A 23,072-nucleotide genomic window follows, 5' to 3' on the forward strand; every position below is an offset into this window, starting at 1 on the left:
TCCACAATGGATCCAACACAGTCGCGAGAGTCCAGTCCAAAGCGGTTCCAACTCAGCAGCGAGAGTCCCGTTCACAGCGGAGCCAGCAGGAAACCATCCCAAGCGGAGGCGGATCAGCAGCGCAGAGATGTCCCCAGCCGATACACAGGCAAGCAGTACATGGCCACCGGATCGGACCGGACCCCCTCCACAGGGGAGAGTGGGACATAGAAGAAAAAGAAAAGAAACAGCAGATCAACTGGTCTAAAAAGGGAGTCTATTTAAAGGCTACAGTATACAAATGAGTTTTAAGGTGAGACTTAAATGCTTCTACTGAGGTGGCATCTCGAACTGTTACCGGGAGGGCATTCCAGAGTACTGGAGCCCGAACGGAAAACGCTCTATAGCCCGCAGACTTTTTTTGGGCTTTGGGAATCACTAACAAGCCGGAGTCCTTTGAACGCAGATTTCTTGCCGGGACATATGGTACAATACAATCGGCAAGATAGGATGGAGCTAGACCGTGTAGTATTTTATACGTAAGTAGTAAAACCTTAAAGTCACATCTTAAGTGCACAGGAAGCCAGTGCAGGTGAGCCAGTACAGGCGTAATGTGATCAAACTTTCTTGTTCTTGTCAAAAGTCTAGCAGCCGCATTTTGTACCAACTGTAATCTTTTAATGCTAGACATGGGGAGACCCGAAAATAATACGTTACAGTAGTCGAGGCGAGACGTAACAAACGCATGGATAATGATCTCAGCGTCCTTAGTGGACAGAATGGAGCGAATTTTAGCGATATTACGGAGATGAAAGAAGGCCGTTTTAGTAACGCTTTTAATGTGTGCCTCAAAGGAGAGAGTTGGGTCGAAGATAATACCCAGATTCTTTACCGTGTCGCCTTGTTTAATTGTTTGGTTGTCAAATGTTAGAGTTGTATTATTAAATAGAGTTCGGTGTCTAGCAGGACCGATAATCAGCATTTCCGTTTTTTTGGCATTGAGTTGCAAAAAGTTAGCGGACATCCATTGTTTAATTTCATTAAGACACGCCTCCAGCTGACTACAATCCGGCGTGTTGGTCAGCTTTAGGGGCATGTAGAGTTGGGTGTCATCAGCATAACAGTGAAAGCTAACACCGTATTTGCGTATGATGTCACCTAGCGGCAGCATGTAGATGCTGAAGAGTGCAGGGCCAAGGACCGAACCCTGGGGAACTCCACACGTTACCTTAACGTAGTCCGAGGTCACATTGTTATGGGAGACACACTGCATCCTATCAGTAAGATAAGAGTTAAACCAAGACAGGGCTAAGTCTGACATACCAATTCGTGTTTTGATAAGTTCTAATAAAATATTATGATCGACGGTATCGAAAGCAGCGCTAAGATCGAGGAGCAGCAACATAGATGACGCATCAGAATCCATCGTTAGCAATAGATCATTAGTCATTTTTGCGAGGGCTGTCTCCGTCGAGTGATTTGCCCTGAAACCGGATTGAAAGGTTTCACATAGATTGTTAGACGCTAAGTGTTCATTTAACTGCTCCGCAACAATTTTTTCGAGGATTTTTGAAATAAAGGGAAGGTGAGACACCGGTCGGTAGTTTACCATGAGGTCAGGATCGAGGTTAGGTCTTTTAAGAAGAGGATGAATAACCGCTTTTTTGAATGCTAGGGGAACAGTGCCCGAGGAAAGTGATAAGTTTATAATATTTAGCACTGATGGACCTAATAATACAAAGAGCTCCTTGATCAGTTTCCCAGGAAGAGGGTCAAGTAAACATGTTGTTTGTTTTATTCCATTTACACGTTGTAACAATTCCTCTAATGTTATTTCCTCAAAACGAGAGAAACTATTTTGGAGGGCAGTATCCGCCGTATATACAATCGTGTCAGTGTTAATAGAACCCCGTTGTAGCTGGGACGCATTGTCTTTAATCTCCTTTCTAATGACTTCAATTTTCTTACTAAAGAATTGCATAAAGTCATCAGCTGAGTGGGTGGAGCTACTGGAAGGAGTCCCTTGTTGGGTAAGCGATGCTACCGTACTAAACAAAAATTTAGGATCGTTTTTATTACGGTGGATGAGATTTGAGTAATAATTAGCTTTAGCTAAGGTAAGCATGCGTTTATAAGTTATTAAACCATCACTAAATGCTTGATGGTGCACCTCAAGTTTAGTCGTGCGCCATTTGCGTTCCAGCTTTCTGCATAATAATTTCTGAGCTCTAGTTTCTTCTGTAAACCACGGGGTGCGCTTTTTTGGAGCCTTTTTTAACTTTAGCGGTGCTATGTTATCAATGGTTTCGCGCAGGGCGTCGTTAAAGTTGTTAGTGAGGTTATCAATAGAGCCCACATACTTTGGGAATGGTGCCATTACCGAGGGCAGTAGGTCAGCAAGAGTTGTCGTTGTGGCCGTATTAATGTTGCGGCTGCTATAGCAGTTATTATTATTATTAGTTTGACGAACATGCGTCTGAACCTCGAATTTTATAAGGTAATGATCGGACAATACTTTAGTATACGGGAGTATCGTAACTTTGGAAGCGGTGATACCCCTGACAAGCACTAGGTCTATCGTATTACCGTTGCGATGCGTGGGTTCATTTATTATTTGTGTGAGACCACAGCTATCAATTATAGTCTGGAGCGCTACGCACGGTGGGTCCGATGGGGTATTCATATGGATATTAAAGTCCCCCATTATGATTATATTATCGGCGTGTGTCACTAGATCAGCAACGAACTCTGAGAATTCATTGATAAAGTCCGAACAGGTTCCTGGGGGGCGGTAGATAACAGCCAGGTGTAGAGGCAGCGGTGTGACAGACCTCATAGTAAGCACCTCAAACGATTTATATTTATTATTTATGTTAGGACTAAGGTTAAAGTTTTCGTTGTATATTAGTGCGACCCCCCCACCCCTTTTAAGCGGACGGGCAATATGCGCATGTGTAAAGTTAGGAGGACATGCCTCATTTAGCGCAAAAAAGTCGTTTGGTTTAAGCCAGGTTTCACTGAGACCGATGACGTTAAGATTGTTGTCTCTGATAATATCATTAACTAACAACGTTTTGGGAGACAATGATCTTATGTTTAAAAAACCTATATTATAGGTAGTGGGCTGTTTTAGGGAATTTTTGATCAGATTATACGTAGTAGCAATATTAATAATGTTGTGTTTATTATGCCCAGTGCATTCAGTATAATTACGACCATATCTAGGAATTGATACGACGGGAATGTTCCGATTGTTTGTTTGTTGCTTTGATAAACTGCACGCATCATGGTTAGCCACCTCAGTAACGGGGATTTTCCGATTGTTTGTTTGTTGCTTTGATAAACTGCACGCATCATAGTTAGCCACCTCAGTAAAACACATGTCCAACTCTGAACCACTCAAAGCAGAAAAAACTTGTTCTAATTTAACAGACTCCTTACCCAGACCAGTAGTCTCGCATTTTCCATCTAAATCCGTCTTCGGGATGGAGGAAAGTGGTGTTCTGTGGGGATTAGCCTTCTGCTTTGTTTTTAGCCCCGCTCGACATCCGCGTTTCCGATCACACCGCTGGCGTCTGCTCCGTAGACGGCCCCCGCTGCTACTAGACTCCGCTGCTTCACAGGCCGCTGGACGTAGCCGCCGACGAATCCCCATGCTAGTTAGCATGTTTAGCACGCCCGCGTCTATCAGTCCAAAACGGCCCAATATGTCCATATCCAGAAGTGTCTGGCGGTCGTACGTGATCACGGAGTGACCACGATGCGAGCCAGCCATGAAGTCTGCAGAACTGTCCGGCATTTCCGCCAAATGTTCCATCTTTAGCAAGAGCACCGCAGTGTCGCAGCCCGTCTTCCGTCACCCTAAATTGTATATCTCATCCTACTTGCCTCATTTTTAAATCTCCCCCTTTTCTTTTTTCCCTTCCATCTTTCTCCATGCCTTTTTTCACTAACTTGTATCTATCTCCTCTGTGTCTTTCTTTTCTTCCTTCCTCTGCTCTCCATCCTTCCTTTGTGGCTTCTTTATTCTCATTTATCCCTCCTTTCCTTTATGTGTATGCTTCTTTACCTCATCTTTCATTGGGGCGGTATAGCTCTGTTGGTAGAGAGGGCGTGCCAGCAACTTGAGGGTTCCAGGTTCGATCCCCGCTTCCACCATCCTAGTCACAGCCATTGTGTCTTTGGGCAAGGCACTTTACCCACCTGCTCCCAGTGCCACCCACACTGGTTTAAATGTAACTTGGATGTTGGGTTTCACTATGTAAAACCGCTTTGAGTCACTAGAGAAAAGTGCTATATAAATATAATTCACTTCACATTTTCTCCCTTTTTTTTCTCAGGATATTTTCATTCCTTCCTAGTTCTGCTTTTCTCCATGCGTACTTTTCTTCTGTCTTCAATCAATCACTAATCAATCAATGTTTGTTTATATAGCCCTAAATCACGAGTGTCTCAAAGGGCTGCACAAGCCACAACGACATCCTCTGTTCAGATCCCACATCAGGGCAAGGAAAAACTCAAACCCAATGGGACAATGAGAAACCTTGGAGAGTACCCCCCCATCACGTCTACCCTTCTTTTCCACCACATCCCTTATTTTGCCTCCCCATTTCCCTGTCTTCTATTTTTTTTCCTCCATTCTCCATCCTTTTTTCCCTCCTTTCTCTTGGTTTTTTTCTTCCCGCCGATCTTCTTTGGCTGACACTGTATTTACGAGATGACAAGGACCTGGACGATTGACCACATCTGTAGACATACTTTACTTTGTTTTCATGTAAAAAAAATAAAATACAAAAAAAATTTCTTGCTAATATATTGCCGTGGCTCAACGCTACAAATTAAATACATTAAGACTAGAGACGCCGATATTATCGGCCGATAATTGCTTTAAAATGTAATATCTGAAATTACTGGTATCGGTTTCAAAAAGTAAAATTTATGACTTTTTAAAACGCCGCTGTACGGAGTGGTACACGGGCATTGGGAGAAGTACAGAGCGCCAATAAACCTTAAAGGCACTGCCTTTGCGTGCTAGCCCAATATACGGCTTTTCACACACACACACAAGTGAATTCAACGCATACTTGGTCAACAGCCATACAGGTCACACTGAGGGTGGCCATATAAACAACTTTAACACCGTTACAAATATGCGCCACACTGTGAACCCACACCTAACAAGAATGATAAAACACATTTCGGGAGAACAATCGCACCGTAACACAACATAAACACAACATAACAAATACCCAGAATCCCTTGCAGCACTAACTCTCCCGGACGCTACAATATACCCCCCCCCCACCTCAACCCCGCCCACCTCTACCTCCTCATGCTCTCTCAGGAAGAGCATGTCCCAAATTCCAAGCTGCTGTTTTGAGACATGTTAAAAAAAATAATGCACTTTGTTACTTCAATAATAAATATGGCAGTGCCATGTCGGCATTTTTTTCCAGAACTTGAGTTGATTTAGTTTGGAAAACCTTGTTGCATCGCAACCAAATTAGGCATAATAATGTGTTAATTTCATGACTGTATCTATCGGTATCGGTTGATATCAAAATCGGTAATTAAGAGTTGGACAGTACTGAAATATCGGATATCGGCAAAAAAGCCATTATCGGACATTTCTATTTAAGATGAAACCCTGTTATTGCACACTAGTTTGATTGCTATGTGCATTTTAGTTGCAGTTATTATTACCACATTTTGAGGTGTTAAAATTGCCATGTAAAATCGCTAATCAATCAATCAATCAATGTTTATTTATATAGCCCTAAATCACTAGTGTCTCAAAGGGCTGCACAAACCACTATGACATCCTCGGTAGGCCCACAAAAGGGCAAGGAAAACTCACACTCAGTGGGACGTCGGTGACAATGATGACTATGAGAACCTTGGACCGAAAGCAATGGATATCGAGCGAGCGGGTCTAACATGATACTGTGAAAGTTCAATCCATAGTGGATCCAACACTGCCGCGAGTGTCCAGTCCAAAGAGGATCCTGTACTCTGGAAAAGCAGAATCTCGATTTTTGTTTGAGTTTTCTATTAGGCAAATTTTCTTTGTTGGCGTAGAACATTGTTACCTACCAATGTATGAGCTGGTCTTCATTCCGCTACCGGACATGACGTCACAAGCAACAAAGATAATAAAATAGGCCGCCGTTGTATTTTACTTGTATCGATAGCCAGTAGTACAGAGGTAATTCGGGCAGTGCCCATAAAAGCAACAAATTCGGTACCCATCCCTAGTCTCCCTGTCTTAGTCCATCCATCCATCCATCTTCTTCCGCTTATCCGAGGACAGGTCGTGGGGGCAGCAGCCTAAGCAGGGAAGCCCGGACTTTCCTCTCCCCAGCCATTTTGTCCAGCTCTTCCCAGGGGATCCCGAGGCGTTCCCAGGCCAGCCGGCAGACATAGTCTTCCCAACGTGTCGTGGGTCTTCCCCGTGACCTCCTACCGGTTGGACGTGCCCTAAACACCTCCCTAGGGAGGCGTTCAGGTGGAATCCTGACCAGGTGCTCGAACCACCTCATCTGACTCCTCTCGATGTCGAGGCTTTACATTGAGCTCCTCCCGAATGACAGAGCTTCTCACCCTATCTTTAAGGGAGAGCCCCGCCACTGGCGGAGGAAACTCATTTTGGCCGCTTGTACCCGTGATCTTGTCGTTTCGGTCATGACCCAAAGCTCATGACCATAGGTGAGGAGGGGAACGTAGTAAATTGAGAGCTTTGCCTTCCGGCTCAGGTCATTCTTCACCACAACGGATCGATACAGCGTCCGCATTACTGAAGACGCCGCACCGATTCGCCTTTCGATTTCAAGATCCACTCTTCCCTCACTCATGAACAAGACTCCGAGATACTTGAACTCCTCCAGTTGGGGCAGGGTCTCCTCCCCAACCCGGAGATGGCACAACTCAACTTTTCCAGGCGAGAAACATGGACTCGGACTTGGAAGTGCTGATTCTCATCCTGTTCGCTTCACACTTGGCTGACCCTCAGGCCCGGCAGCCAGGCGCTCGCCATAGTGCCCAGACTACGGGCCTGGCTCCACAGGGGGGCCCTGGTGACCCGCGTCCGGGCAAGGGAAATCTGAGTCTTTAATGTGGCATTCCCACAGAAGTCTTCGTTTCTTCACTTCACTTCCATTTCTCAGTATCATTACCAATTATTATGAGTGGAAGACGAGGCTAAAGATGTTACACACCAAGTTTTTAAGAAGTGGAGATGGAACCACGGTACAGCAGAAATGAACAAGTAGATGAATAACAATTTAGAGAGAGGATAATATAACTGTTGGTGTGTTAGCGCTGTCACAGTCAGTACACGACACATAAGAGGAGGGCGCATTGATCCATATGATCAATGGAGTGATCACAGCGATATTTTTATATACCTCAACATTTTTTGTTGTTTTTGTCATTGTCTACAAAATCTTTTGAATAATTCCCTGGACAAAGGAAGAATTTGAGTATCTATCAATCAATCAATCAAAGTTTATTTATATAGTAGTAGACAGTATTTTTTTAACTTGTATTTAGTTATTGTGTTCTAGTATTATTGTGGCAGGGCTCTCTCTTAGAGAGAGGGTGAGAAGCTCTGTCATCCGGGAGGAGCTCAAACTAAAGCCGCTGCTCCTCCACATAGAGAGGAGGCAGATGAGGTGGTTCGGGCACGTCCGACCGATAGGAGGCCACGGGGAAGACCCAGGACACGTTGGGAAGACTATTTTTCCCCGCTGGCCTGGGAACACCTCGGGATCCCCCGGGAGGAGCTGGACGAAATGGCTGGAGAGAGGGAAATCTGCGCTTCCCTGCTTAGGCTGCTGCCCCCACGACCCAACTTTGGATAAGCGGAAGAAAATGAATGGATGGATGGATGGTGTACTAGTAATTAGGAACTAGTTTAAATATTGGGTTGATATTGTTAAATGGTCAGTTGCACTCACTGTAAATAAACCACAATATTTAGAGTTAATACATGTGCTCGGTATTGGCCGATCTCACATATGAATGATCGGTATCGGCAGCATAAAACACTGACGGGAACATCCCTATAGTTCATGCAGTATGTCTCCTTCCCCTCCACTCTCCAACCTTCTGTCCTTCCGTTATAGCAGACCTGGGCAAATTAAGGCCCGGGGCCTCATGCGGCCCATTAAGCTTTTAAATCTGGCCCGCCGGATATTTCCGAATATTTTTTTTAGATCTTTAAGATGCAAAGTGTAGCTGCCATTATGATGTGCAGTGATGTTTTCACATGACCGTAAGTCTTGAACTATACAAAGTATTTCAATGGTTGGAATCTGCGCTTTTGAATGATATACTAGTTACCATGGTAAACTAATTAGTTACTATGGTCAACAAATTAGTTACCATAGTAATCTAAGTCACAGCAGCTCAGATGAGGCACCAAGCAGTGTGGGTGGGGAGCGTTTCCACTGAGTGTTTCCAGAGCGGCCTGAAATGTGGGTGTCAGGGACCGACGCGGAAGTAGATTTTTAAAACAAAGTTCTACCAAAAAAAAGTGATATTATATCAGGTTGTAGGTGTTTTTTTGTTTTTTTTTACCCTTCACATTCATATTTCGCCGTGTTTTGTTGCATTTTTGTTGCGTTTCGCTTGACTGTAAATAATGTGGATGGAGAGGGGGAGTGACGTTCATATGTCGTCAATATTCAGTGTTTTATCCTTCAGAAATTAATATCGTAAATCCCACATTCTTTATATTCATGTACATTCTGGGGGTCTCATTCAGTAGAACATTTTTAAATTCCATTCTGTTTCCTTAAGGTGGTCTGTCATAACGTTTTTAGCATTCAATCAGACATTTTTGTGAGGTTTTGTATTCGTGTTCCTAAAAATAGGACCCAAACACCCATATTGTACAGCAGATTTTCACAGTTTATATATGTGTGTGTGTGTGTGTGTGTGTGTGTGTGTGTGTGTGTGTGTGTGTGTGTGTGTGTGTGTGTGTGTGTGTGTGTGTGCGTGCGTGCGTGCGTGCGTGCGTGTGTGTGTGTGTGTGTGTGTGTGTGTGCGTGCGTGTGTACATGCATATATTTACATTTATATATATATATATATATATAAATATATATATATATATATATATATATATATATATATATATATATATATATATATATATATATATATATATATATATATATACATAGATAGATAGATAGATATACCACCCCCCAGACACATTTTCTCTCTAAATGTGGCCCCCGAGTCAAAATAATTGCCCAGGCCTGCTTTATATTTTCCTTTTTGTCTTCCTTCATCCCTCCTTTATACCATTTATGTCTCCTTCTCCTTTCTTGGATCTTCCATTCGCTCATTCTTCACTTTTTCAGCTCCCTTCATCTACTTTTTCTCCTTTCATCGTTTCCACCTTTTCCACATTTTATGCTTCCTTACATCTCCATTCCTTATTTTCCTCCCTCCTTCTCAACAATCATTTTCTTTCCAAATCCATTCTTCCTATGAACCCCTCCCACCCCTGTCTTCCCTTTTCCCTGGAATACCTTCTTTCTTCCCCCAGTTTCCTTTAACTTCTTCCTTCCTTCCCTTGTCCGGTCCCCTTTTCCTTTCTCCTCGCTTCCCATTTGTCTCTCTCACTCTTTGTTACCCTTTCTTCCTTCCTTTCTCCTCTTGTATGTGTCTTCCTTCCTTCTTCCTTCTGACTCCTTAGCGGCAGAGACTCAGCTGGTGTCCCCTCAGAGGCAAAACAAGGCCGGTTGTCACGGCAACCTGCTCTAGTCCAAGCTATGTGCGGCATTTATTTTTAGATGGCCTGGCGTTCAGCTCAATAAGCAACGGGTTAATGGCGACAAGCGTGTCAGCAGCATTGAAGTCAACATCGATGTGTTAAATTCATTTTGGTCATAATTGATTATTATTTCTTGTTGCATGGACAATTATTGCAAAGATTGTGTTACTGCAGGGGTAGGGAACTTATGGCTCGCGAGCCAGATGCGGCTCTTTTGTTGACAGCATCTTGCTCTCGGATAAGTCTGAGCTGACATTGCTTAACACGATAAGTAATTAATAATTCCACTTGTAATCACAGTGTTAAAAATAACGTTCAAAATATAAAACATTCTCATGCATTTTTAATCTATGCATTCGTTTTCTACCGCACCTGTTCAAGAAGTTGCGTTAATGGTAAGAAGTTATTTATTTATTATTGGTTATTGTGGGGCTTGCCCTCCTGGGGGTTTTTCAGACCACCAAGCACCGACATGAGAGCCTGTTTCAGGGTTGCAATATTTTTTTATTTTTTAATAAGTCTCTCAGTTGCTTTCCAGCAATTGTCTTATTCTCTTTCGCCCTCGCTCGTGCTTTGGCTCCTGCTCCAACCCCGTCTCTCCTCCTGGCTGCTGCTTATAACAGAGCGACAGGTGATTAGATAACAAGGCCCAGGTGGGCAATCTACGCACCTGTCGCTGATTTTGAGGCCGATCCTGGAAACACTCCGGTTCGCTGCAGGTCCGCACACACACACACACATACACAGTTAGCTTCAGAATAACAATATTATTACAAAGAATAAGAGACCTATTATACTCTAGAAATGTTGGTCTTACTTAAAAATGCATGCGTTTAATTGTGTTCGGTGTTAAAAAAAATATTATTTGGCTCTTACGTAAATACATTTTAAAATATTTTGGCTTCTTGGCTCTCTCAGCCAAAAAGGTTCCCGACCCCTGTATTACTGTCTTCTAGTTTTTAGTACATGATCTAAATATGTTTGGTGCGATACAACCAAATAAAAGGACTCCCTTAGCAGCGTTGCTACTTAACAGCGGTGGTATAATTATAGTTATTAGTCTGCAGCCGAGCTTCACGGTGGCAGAGGGGTTAGTGCGTCTGCCTCACAATACGAAGGTCCTGCAGTCCTGGGTTCAATCCCGGGCTCGGGATCTTTCTGTGTGGAGTTTGCATGTTCTCCCCGTGAATGCGTGATTTCCCTCCGGGTACTCCGGCTTCCTCCCACTTTCAAAGACATGCACCTGGGGATATGTTGATTGGCAACACTAAATTGGCCCTAGTGTGTGAATGTGAGTGTGAATGTTGTCTGTCTATCTGTGTTGGCCCTGCGATGAGGTGGCGACTTGTCCAGGGTGTACGCCGCCTTCCGCCCGATTGTAGCTGAGATAGGCGCCAGCGCCCCCCGCGACCCCAAAAGGAATAAGCGGTAGAAAATGGATGGATGGATAGTCTGCAGCCGCTATGGCAATAATAGTTCCATACCAGCAAGACTATCTGTTGTATGCAAATGTGGTAGGCAAACATTCCCACCACAAACATGTCGATTTTTCAACTAATTCCTGGTCACTATTTTTTAATATGACATTGTATCAATTTCCAACAAATAGAATTATCCTATCACCAGTGATCGTCTATGATATGTTAACTCTTCCCACGAGTCAGTGCTCGGCTCCATCCCATTTTGTGGTATGTCTTACCACCTTGCTGCCGCCATCCAGTTAAAGCGCCATCTGTCAAGCTCTGAGCGCCACTGAGTGGCAGGTGCTCTTGAATGTCCCAACCCCCTCGTGTGAGCAGAGTGAAGAGTCTCCTCTGACTAAGCCATGAATGCGCCGTATTCACATGCAGGGTGCGTTAAAAAAAAATAAAAACAGACGCCAAGTCACGTTTCCCTGTTTGGCAGAGTAGTGCAGGGCTGCTGCGGCATCAAAAAAGTTAGCGTGGATGCTGTCTAGCGGGGGTGGAAATGAGGTTTAAGTGGTAGCCTGGCGGTCTAATTAAAGTGCAGGCGGGAGTACGTCGACCCCTACCAATCTGAAGTCAACCTGACCTAAGTGAAGCGGAAAAAGTTTTTTTTTTTCTCACTATAGTTTGCAAAACAATGGATTACGAAACCTGGGAGTCTTGACACCATAAAAATGTTAAATGACTGGTATACAGTTGTCTTCTACCTCGCATGGCAGAGGGCGTGTGTTCGATTCCTGGATAGATTTGCACCAGGACGCAGTTACAGTGTAAAAAGTATAAAACAAAACCATTTATGTGATTGACTTCAGACACGGAAAAGCTAAAAGTAAAGAACTAACGTATAAAAACATAGTAAAATATTATGTCCCAAGTATTATATTAAAACTAGGGCTGTCAAATATCCATCCATACATTCATTTTCTACCGCTTGTCCCTATTGGGGTCGCAGGGGGTGCTGGAGCCTATCTCAGCTGCATTCGAGCAGAACACATAATAAAGATAATTGGTCAAAAGGACAAGTCTCCACCTCATCCCAGGGCCAACACAGATAGACAGACAACATTCACACTCACATTCACACACTAGGGACCATTTAGTGTTGCCAATCAACCTATCCCCAGGTGCATGTCTTTGAAAGTGGGAGGAAGCCGGAGTACCCGGAGGGAACCCACGCAGTCACGGGGAGAACATGCAAACTCCACACAGAAAGATCCCGAGCCCGGGATTGAACTCAGGACTACTCAGGACATCCGTATTGTGAGGCACATGCACAGACCCGTGTTCCACCGTGCTGTTGTCAAATAATTATTTTTTAATCAGATTAATCACATTCTGAAATTTTTATTAATCATGATTGATCACAGGGGATTACTCGCTTGCTCAATTAACATTTTCTAAACAAAATAACCCAATATTTGTACACAAATGCAGTGTTATTGTCCGAATGTCATCCAGGAGCGTTTTTAAATGTTTAACTTTAATGCATGTTATTTAACTGCTCAAAAATTTGTAACTGTTTTATCTCAATCAATCAATCAATATTTATTTACATAGCCCTAAATCACAAGTGTCTCAAAGGGCTGCACAAGTCAAAACGACATCCTCGGTTCAGATCCCACATAAAGGCAAGGAAAAACTCACAACCCACTGGGATGTCAATAAGAAGGACAATGAGAAACTTTGGAGAAGGCCGCAGATGTGGGTTTGATGTTCAAAAAAAGATAATGACAGAGAATAGAACGAGGATGGACAATTCATCCCTAAACTCACTCCTTTCCAGCAAATTGAATGTCACAGATGCTGCCCATACCTATGCTCCTTCAAAGGCTGTGCTACTGGCTGCAAAGCATTGCACTTTCAAATACAACAATAAGTAGAGAGGGGTTTTATGTATGTGTATATGTGGAAATAAATGAACACTGAAATTCAAGTATTTCTTTCATATATATATATATATATATATATATATATATATATATATATATATATATATATATATATATATATATACATACTGTATATAAAAGAAATACAGTATTTCCTTGAATTGCCGCCGGGGCGCTAATTAATTTAAAACCTCTTCTCACTCCTGCGCTTACCAAAGGCATGCGGTAAAAGTAAGCATGCGCTAATTATTTTAAAACCGCTTTTCACTCCGGCACTTACCAAAGGCATGCAGTAAAAATTTGACTATGATGTAAGCTTGGACCTTGAATCCTACTGAATAGCTCTTAATCTTCTTCTTTTTATGTGATTTCAAATTACCGGTAATGAAATCAGCCTCCTCCATTTTGAAAATGATGACAGGGGAAGTGTCACTCGCATGCGCTAATTATTTTGCGAAGTGAGTTTGACCCGGCAGTAATTCAAGGCAGGCGCATACTATATGCCCTGCGGCAATTCAAGGAAATACGGTACTTGAATTTCAGTAGACTGTAGCTATAAATATACTCCTCCCCCTTAACCCCGCCCCCCGGCCCGCCCCACTTACCCTGACCCCACCCAATCTCCCGAATTCGGAGGTCTCAATTGTTTTCCTCTATCTCATCTTTTTTGTAAAGGGCGCCGGAAATTGGCAGACCCGTCAGCGATCCTGTTCTGTCTCCCTGTACTGTTTGATCCTGTTCTGTCTCCCTGTAATGTTTGATCCTGTTCTGTCTCCCTGTAATGTTTGTCTGATCTTGAATGGGATTGTGCTGAAAATTTTAATTTCCCCTCTGGGATTAATAAAGTATTTCTGATTCTGTGTTGGCCCTGCGATGAGGTAGCGACTTGTCCAGGGTGTACGCAACCTTCCGCCCGATTGTAGCTGAGATAGGCACCAGCGCCCCCCGCGACCCCAAGGGGAATAAGCGGTAGAAAATGGATGGATGGATGGATGATTCTGATTCTGAGGAAAAATGGCACGGGCGAGCAAGCAGCTGATAATAACGGACAAATGCACGAATAAAATGCACAAACTTTTTTGGAAAACATCTGGAAATTGTTGTCGTTCTTCTGCCCAGGTGAGCGGTGAGGAGGAGCAGAGGCGTTACGAAGAAGGCCAAGTCCGTTACCTCCACAATAAAGCCAAGAGAATGGCAGAGAAGGAAGGCAAGCAGTGACGACGACGCAACACTGAAGGAAATCAAAGCCCGCTCTTCCTCTTCCTCCTCCTCCTCCTCTTCCTCTCGTCGTAGCCTCCTCTTCAACCTTGACCAAAGTGTTCGCATACAGTATAGCTGCTTAAGAGAATTATTTTAATGTAACTACTGAGTATTTTCTGATGAGATTGTTTGGAAAAAATGTATTGAGATTTTAAGAAGGGATTAAAAAAGATGATTAAAAGGATAAATAATGAATTAAAGATGCAAGCGTGAGTCTGGGCTCTCGCCTCGTGTCCTTTGCTGGCTTGATGATGATGATGATGATGATGATGATGATGATGATGATGATGTTGATGATGTCATTGTCTTGGGCATGCCTTGGCTGAGAGGACACACGCCATCCATCTTTCCACCGCGGGAGAGGGTTTGCAGGAGTGGCTTGGGGGGCTTTGACTCAACTCACATCTCTCCCACGCCCCGAAAGGGGGGAGGGATGGGTGACGACCGCTCTCGCCTTTCTCGCTGTCACACTCTTGACTTCCTGCTCGCTTCCCTTCCTCCTCCTTCTCCTCCTCCTCCTCCCGCAGCAGCAGCCTCCATGTTGGTGCTCCATTCCGCTGTTTTTGTCACTTTCTGACTCATCTCTTTCACTCCTTTTTGTGCCTCAGACAATTTTGTTGCGTTCTTGTCCCAGTTTTTTTGCCCTCCATTAGAAATGCCAAGGATCCTCGCATCCTTATGGAGCTGACTCACAGGATGCTCTCTGTAGAATCCATACAATACAATATAATCATTGTAGTATTGATTTGCATACTCTAGAGCAGTGGTTCTCAACCTTTCTTCAGTGATGTACCCCCTGTGAACATTTTTTAATTCAAGTACCCCCTAATCAGAGCAAAGCATTTTTGATTGAAAAAAAGAGATAAAGAAGTAAAATACAGCACTATGTCATCAGTTTGTAATTTATTAAATTGTATAACAGTGCAAAATATTGCTCATTTGTAGTGGTCTTTGATTGATTGATTGATTGATACTTTTATTAGTAGATTGCACAGTACAGTATATATTCCCTACAATTGACCACTAAATGGTAACACCCGAATAAGTTTTTCAACTTGTTTAAGTCGGGGTCCACGTTAATCAATTCATGGTAACTTGAACTTGAACTATTTGGAAAAAGAGATATAAAAATAACTAAAAACTTCTTGAAAAATAAACAAGTGATTCAATTATAAATAAAGATTTCTACACATAGAAGTAATCATCAACTTAAAGTACCCTCTTTGGGGATTGTAATAGAGATCCATCTGGATTCATGAAATTAATTCTAAACATTTCTTCACAAAAAAAAAAAGCTTTAACATTAATATTTATGAAACATGTCCACAAAAAATCCAGCTGTCAACACTGAATATTGCATTGTTGCATTTCTTTTCACAGTTTATAGACTTAGATTCATATTTCAAAGGATTTTTGAACTGTTGCTATTTTTAGAATATTTTGGAAAAATCTCACGTACCCCTTGGCATACCTTCAAGTACCCCGAGGGGTACGCATACCCCCATTTGAGAACCACTGCTGTAGTGTAGTGTATAACCTTCTAAATAGGAATCGGAATCTTGTAACGACTCACAAATCGATTCTTTTGTTTACGATTCAATTCAGAATCAATCCTCGCAATATATTATTTGGTATGAAAAGGATGATGAAACCTTTTCAAAACATATACAATCATAAAGTTGTAAAAACTCCTCTTTGCTGCTAACATATACTGGAGTTAGTGCAGAGATGGCCTAAAAAAACTTTTTTTGAGAATTCTTAAATTTTTATTTTATTTTTTAGCATTTTCCATTATACAGCAACATTTTCCAATATTTTAGCCATGAAGCTAAATTTGATTTCTATCAAGTGAAGTGTGAAGTGAATCATCAATCAATCAATCAATGTTTATTTAAATCACAAGTGTCTCAAAGGGCTGCACAAGCCACAACGACATCCGAGGTTCAGATCCCACATAAGGGCAAGGAAAAACTCACAAACCAGTGGGACGTTGATGAGAATGACTATGAAAAACCTTGGAGAGGACTGCAAATGTGGGAGACTGGATGCAATGGATGTCGAGTGGGTCTAACATAATATTGTGAAAGTCCAGTCCATAGTGGGGCCAGCAGGAGACCATCCCAAGCGGGGACGGGTCAGCAGCGCAGGGATGTTCCCAACCGATGCACAGGCAAGCGGTCCACCCCCTGGTCCCGACTCTGGACAGCCAGCACTTCATCCATGGCCACCGGACCTTATATTTATATCTTATATTTATATTGCGCTTTTCTCTAGTGACTCTAAGCGCTTTTACATAGAGAAACCCAATATCTGAGTTACATTTAAACCAGTGTGGGTGGCGCTGGGAGCGGGTGGGTAAAGTATCTTGCCCGAGGACACGATGGAAGTGACTATTATTGCGGGAGCGGGAATCGAACCTAGAAGCCTCAAGTTGCTGGCACAGCCACTCTACCAACGGAGCTATGCCGCCCTAACAACAACAACAGCCATCAACAGCAACAACAAAATAAGGATTTGTGGAAATTGTCCATCTATCCATTTTCTACCGCTTGTCCCTTTCGGGGTTGCGGGGTGCTGGATCCTAAATGTGAGAAATATTCACAGAATTGAAAAAAACATATTACAAATGTAAAATTTCCATGGTTTAAAGGGAACATTGTGCTGAAAATTTAAATTTACCCTCGGGGATTAATAAAGTATGTTTGATTCTAATTTGGAAATATTAATCATCATAGGAATTAAAATGTAATGTTTATAACTGTCTATCTGTGTTGGCCCTGCGATGAAGTGGCGACTTGTCCAGAGTGTACTCTGCCTTCTGCCCGAATGCAGCTCCAGCGACCCCGAACGGAACAAGCGGTAGAAAATGGATGGATGGATGTTTATAATAAAATAGGAATTAAAATGTCATTTTTTATGTATTTTATTTGTCCTGACCTCAAAAGGCTGAAAAAGTAAATGGGTTATACTTGTATAGTGCTTTTCTACCTTCAAGGTACTCAAAGCGCTTTGACACTATTTCCACATTCACCCATTCACACACACATTCACACACTGATGGCTGGAGCAGCTATGCAAGGCCCTAACCACGACCCATCAGGAGCAAGGGTGAAGTGTCTTGCTCAAGGATACAACTGACGTGATGAGGTCGGTAGAAGGTGGAGATTGAACCAGGAACCATTGTTGCTGGCACGGTCACTCTTTCAACCGTGCCACGCCATCCTCTGAAGAACCTGGAAAGCTGATGGAGGGATGAACATAAAAAGTGAGGCGAGTGAGTGTTAGAGACAAAAACATCCTCTCATCATCCTTTGTCATTACCCACATCGGGTTTTTCCCCTTACGCACGCACAAAAGGGTTTGTCATTGGATCTTCAAGGTTATTGTTTCTGACCCCCAGGCTCCCTCCAGAGCGCCGTGCTAGCGTTTCATTTACCCTCCCCATGAAAATAAAAGTAGTCTCAAGCTTCCGCTGAGGGGGTGGGTGACGCTGCATGTTTGGGGCTCGCATCTATTTTTAACCCTGGCGAGGTTAAGGGAACCTTGTAGGGAAAAAAAAAAAAAAGAGAGCACAATCCTCGTCAGGAGGCTCGACGTGACTTCTTGGAAATATTAGTGAGGGAAAAGCACGGCCGTCGTCACCTTGCAATGACGATGGCGTGTTCTGCTGCGGAACATGTTCAGCCATTTCGTTTGTGCTGCCTGCAGACGGCTGTCATACACGGAGACACTATGTGGTAACTATGGTAACCAACCATATGTGATATCGAGCAGTTTTGTATTGGAAGAGTTCCTTTGAGGAACTGATCATGGATTCTACATTGGGTTAAAACTAATAAAAATCAGTTACCAGTGGCTCATTTTATTTTTTGAAGTTTTTTTCAAAATTTTACCCATCCCGGAATATCCCTAAAAAAAGCTTTAAAGTGCCTGGGTTTCGCTATCTGTGAAGCCACCGTCCATTTTCCTGTGACGTCATCCAGTTATGCCAACACGGACAGCACAGCAAGATATAGCGACATTAGTTCGGATTCAGATTCGGATTTAAGCGGCTTAAGCGATTCAACAGATTACGCATGTATTGAAACGGATGGTTGGAGTCTGGAGGCAGATAGCGAAAACGAAATTGAAGAAGAAACTGAAGCTATTGAGCGAATAGCTATTGACGCTATTCGGCCATGTCTGCCTTAGCATCGCCGGTAAAATGTGCAGACCAAACGATCGGAAGTTTCACATCTTGTGACACCGGATAAACTTAAATCCGTCGATTGGTAAGTGTTTGTTTGGCATTAAACGTGGGTGGAGGGAAACGCTGGATGCAAATATAGCAACAAATGTACATACAGCTAGCCTAAATAGCATGTTAGTTTCAATTAGCTGGCAGTCATGCCACAACCAAATATGTCTGATTAGCACATAAGTCAATAACATCAACAAAACTCACCTTTGTGATTTTGTTGACTTTATCGTTGGAAATGCATCTGCAGGTTATCCATAAATCTCTGTGCCATGTCTGCCTTAGCATCGCCAGTAAAATGTGCAGACACACCGGCACATTCAATGGGGGGGTCTGGCGGCAGATTTCTTTGACTTTATCATTGGAAATGCATCTGCTTTGAGTGTCGCAGGATATCCACACAATCTTGCCATCTCTGTAGTAGCATAGCTTTCGTCGGTAAAGTGTGTGGAACAAACGACTGACCATTTTGTCGGCTTTTTCCCACACCCTCGTATTTTGAACAAATTTCGTCCAATTTCTTGCCACTTTCGCATCTTCGGGCCAGTGGTGCACCTTGAATCCCTCCCTGTTAGTGTTGTTACACCCTCCGACAACACACCGACGAGGCATGATGTCTCCAAGGTTCCAGAAAATAGTCAAAAAAACAGAAAATAACAGAGCTGAGACACGGTGTTTGTAATGTGTTTGAGAAAATGGCAGCTTTATTACCCAGGTGACGTCACGTTCTGACATCATCGCTCTGAGAGCGATAAACAGAAAGGCGTTTAATTCGCCAAAATTCACCCATTTAGAGTTCGGAAATCGGTTAAAAAAATACATGGTCTTTTTTCTGCAACATCAAGGTATATATTGACGCCTACATAGGTCTGGTGATAATGTTCCCCTTTAAAGAAAATCAGAATTTTAAACGAGGACGGCATGGCGCGGTTGAAAAGGGGGCCATGCCAGCAACCTGAGGGTTCCTGGTTCGATCCTCACCTTCTACCAACCTTGTCACGTCCGTTGTGTCCTTGAGCTGGACACTTCACCCTTGCTTAGGGCCTTGCATGGCATCTCCCTACATCAGTGTGTGAATGGGTGGATGTGGAAATAGTGTCAAAGCGCTTTGAGTACCTTGTAAAAAAAGCGCTATACAAGTATAACACATTTACCATTTAAATTCATCAGCATGGGTGAAGCTTAACAACTTCCTGTCGGCCCGATGGCCGGCAATGGAGGCGTTAACTGTGACACGGCATGTATATGTTAGTTCATCTTTTGACAATAGCATAACAGAGTGAACATTTTTTTTTAGTCTAAGCCTGGGGCCCTGGAGAGGGGGTCTAGACTGAGGCCAAGGGGAAAAAAACCTCATAGCCATAGCACATATAAAGTAAGAGGGAAACATAAAAAAACAAAAAGGACATTAAATACATTAAACGAGCAGAGCTGATGCAACCAGCCACTTCTACATACAGCCACAAAAGTAAAACAACAACAACAAAAAACATATACACTGTGGAGAGCATGACCAGAGACAGGAGCAGACCCAACAAAGCAACCAAGAGAGCCGACTCCACCCTCGGCCGCCCACCAACTCTCGGCCAGTGTCCAGTCCGCATGGATGAGTGAGGATACGTCCAAGGAGACCGAGGTGTCCGATACACGCTCATTCAGCCAAGACACTGTGAGACTAGTCCGTCCCAGCGGCGCTCAGGACCAGCTCCGCAGCCCTGTCTCTTCATCCGCATCTCCTTCACTCCTTCACTCCTTCAACATTTGTAAAAAACTCCTGTGGATGTACTACCAGTCTGTGGTTGCCAGTGTTCTGTACTACATGGTAGTGTGCTGGGGGGCAGTACATCTAAGAAGGACAGCTCCAGACTTGAGAAACTGATCAGGCGGGCCGGTTCTACAATCAGAATGAAACTGGACTCACTGGTGACGGTGGCAGAGAAGAGGACTGTGGACAAACTAGTGAGCATCCTGGATGATGCCAGTCACCCTCTGCATAGTGTTATCAGTAGCCAGAGGAGCCTGCTCAGTGCTAGACTACTTCATCCCAAGTGCAGGACTAATAGACTCAAGAACTCCTTTGTCCCACACGCCATTAGACTATACAACTCGTCTCTGGGACGGGGAGCAGGGAGTACTAGGACGACAGGGGATGCAAAACAATAACAGTGCAATACGTTTTTCATAACATGCTCACTACTGCCTACTTTGTCTTGTTATATTCTTATTTTACTGTTATATTGTTATTCCCATCGTTGCTTTGTATTTTTTTTTATTCTTATTGTAATATTTCTCTATTTTGTTTCCTTTTAAACCCCCATTATTTACTTTTTACTTTTTTTAAATTGATCTCAACTCTGTACACTGCTGCTGGAATTTTAATTTTTCTGAAGGAATCAATAAAGTACTATCTATCCATCTATCTATCTATCTATCTATCTATCTATCTATCTATCTATCTATCCATCCATCTATCCATCCATCCATCCATCCATCCATCCATCCATCCATCCATCCATCTATCCATCCATCCATCCATCCATCCATCCATCCATCCATCCATCCATCCATCTATCTATCTATCTATCTATCTATCTATCTATCTATCTATCTATCTATCTATCTATCAATCTTTCCTCCAGTCCCTCCAAACGAAATCTGGTGTGGCATTCCAGTTAAAATGGTGCGCACCTAAGCGGACAGTGTTCCCAGGTCTTACACAAAAGCTCTTGCAGCTTCTGCCCCCAGGAAGTCTCTGGGCTCCTGTTCAGCCAATGCATCATTCCTTTCGAAGAGGTCACCGACAGAACACATAAGAACACACACTGGAGAGAAACCTTGCTGCTGGTCTGCTGGTCTCCATGACCAAAAGGTTCCTGGGAGGCAGATCCAGAAGTCCACAAAAAAAGCAAAACAGAAGTCACGAAAGTGTCACCCCTTCCCACACAGTCCCAAAGAGTCCCAAACCAAAAGGCAAAAAAAAACCCACAAGAGGGAAACATCAGGAACACGAAAGGATGACACAAGAGCACTAATCATGAGTTAAGTGGGCTAACGCTTACAGTCAGTAAATAGTCTTTTTTTCTTCCTGTTTGTGCAAAAATGAGTCATGGAGTACCACAGGGATCCGTGTTTTGCCCACTATTATTAGTAGTACAGTACGGCAGGTAAGGTCATTTTAAATGACACTGGTTTGGAATGACTTTAACTATAGATGCTGTTTGGGGATGGCTATCGTTTCTATTTTAGCCGAAACTGGTTCCATATTGGTAATTTTGAAACCATTGTCAGTAGAGATGTCCGATATTATCGGATTGGCGATTTTATCGGCCGATAAATGCTTTAAAATGTAATATTGGACATTATCAGTATCAGTTTCAAGATTATCGGTTTCAAAAAGTAAAATGTATTTCTGTGGAGGTTTCCTTCCTCTCCCCCCGCATTCGTCGGGTTTGACAAGACCACACTACTGCCAGATGCAGAGTTTTACCACAGTTTTATTTTCTCTTTGACAAATCTTAATGTGTGGTGCTCTTACTTTTCAGTCGTCTGCTTCCTGCTTGTCAGTCACCCTCTCTTCATGGTCTCCGGCACTGCCAATAAAGGAACTGCTGATTAGATAACTCGTTTAAGCTGAGTTATCCATTCACCTGTTGGCTGCTTCATGGCCTGCCCCTGCACACACCCCGCCCGCAGGGAACGCGTGGACCACGCCCCTCTCCACAACTACTTTTAAAAACGACGCTGTGTACACAGACGTAGGGAGAAGTATAGAGTGCCGAAAAACCTTAAAGGCACTGCCTTTACGTGCCGGCCCAGTCACATAATATCGACGGCTTTTCACACACACAAGTGAATGCAACGCATACTTGGTCAACAGCCATACAGGTCACACTGAGGGTGGCCGTATAAACAACTTTAACAATGTAAAAAACACCAAACAAGAATAACAAACACATTTCTGGAGAACATCCGCAGCGTAACACAACAGAACAAATACCCAGAAGCCCTTGCAGCACTATCTGTTCCAGGACGCTACAATATACTCCCCCACCCCACCTCAACACCGCGCACCTAAACCTCCTCATGCTCTCCCAGGGAGAGCATGTCCCAAATTCCAAGCTGCTGTTTTTAGGCATGTTAAAAAAAAATAATGCACTTTGTGACTTCAATAATAAATATGGCGGTGCCATGTTGGCATTTTTTTCCATAACTTGACATGATTTATTTTGGAAAACCTTGCTACATTGTTTAATGCAGGGGCGTCAAACGTACGGCCAAGAGCTGGATCAGGCCCGCGAACAGGTTTTATCCGGCCTGCCGGATGAGTTTTTTAAAAATAAAAATGAACCTGAAATTTTTGAATGAAAGAAACAGCTGTTCTAAATGTGTTCACTGGATGTCGCAATCACAATTCTTTGTATATTTGTCAGTGCATCAGTTGAGGAAAATTATTAAAC

General features: G+C 43.1%; 1 protein-coding gene across 2 annotated transcripts in view; it reads left to right on the forward strand.

The window, feature by feature from the left end:
• Nucleotides 1-14,591, forward strand: part of acot7 (acyl-CoA thioesterase 7) — a 153,306-nt gene extending 138,715 nt beyond the window's left edge. For both annotated transcript variants that reach the window (XM_061903759.1, XM_061903761.1), the window contains exon 9: nucleotides 14,238-14,591. In XM_061903759.1, the coding sequence (XP_061759743.1) occupies nucleotides 14,238-14,336 (99 nt within the window). In that variant the 3' untranslated portion in view covers nucleotides 14,337-14,591. The remainder of the gene's footprint in view (nucleotides 1-14,237) is intronic.
• Nucleotides 14,592-23,072: the final 8,481 nt, after the last annotated feature.

Source organism: Nerophis ophidion, linkage group LG06, assembly GCF_033978795.1.
Source record: "Nerophis ophidion isolate RoL-2023_Sa linkage group LG06, RoL_Noph_v1.0, whole genome shotgun sequence".
Taxonomy (NCBI): Eukaryota; Metazoa; Chordata; class Actinopteri; order Syngnathiformes; family Syngnathidae; genus Nerophis; species Nerophis ophidion.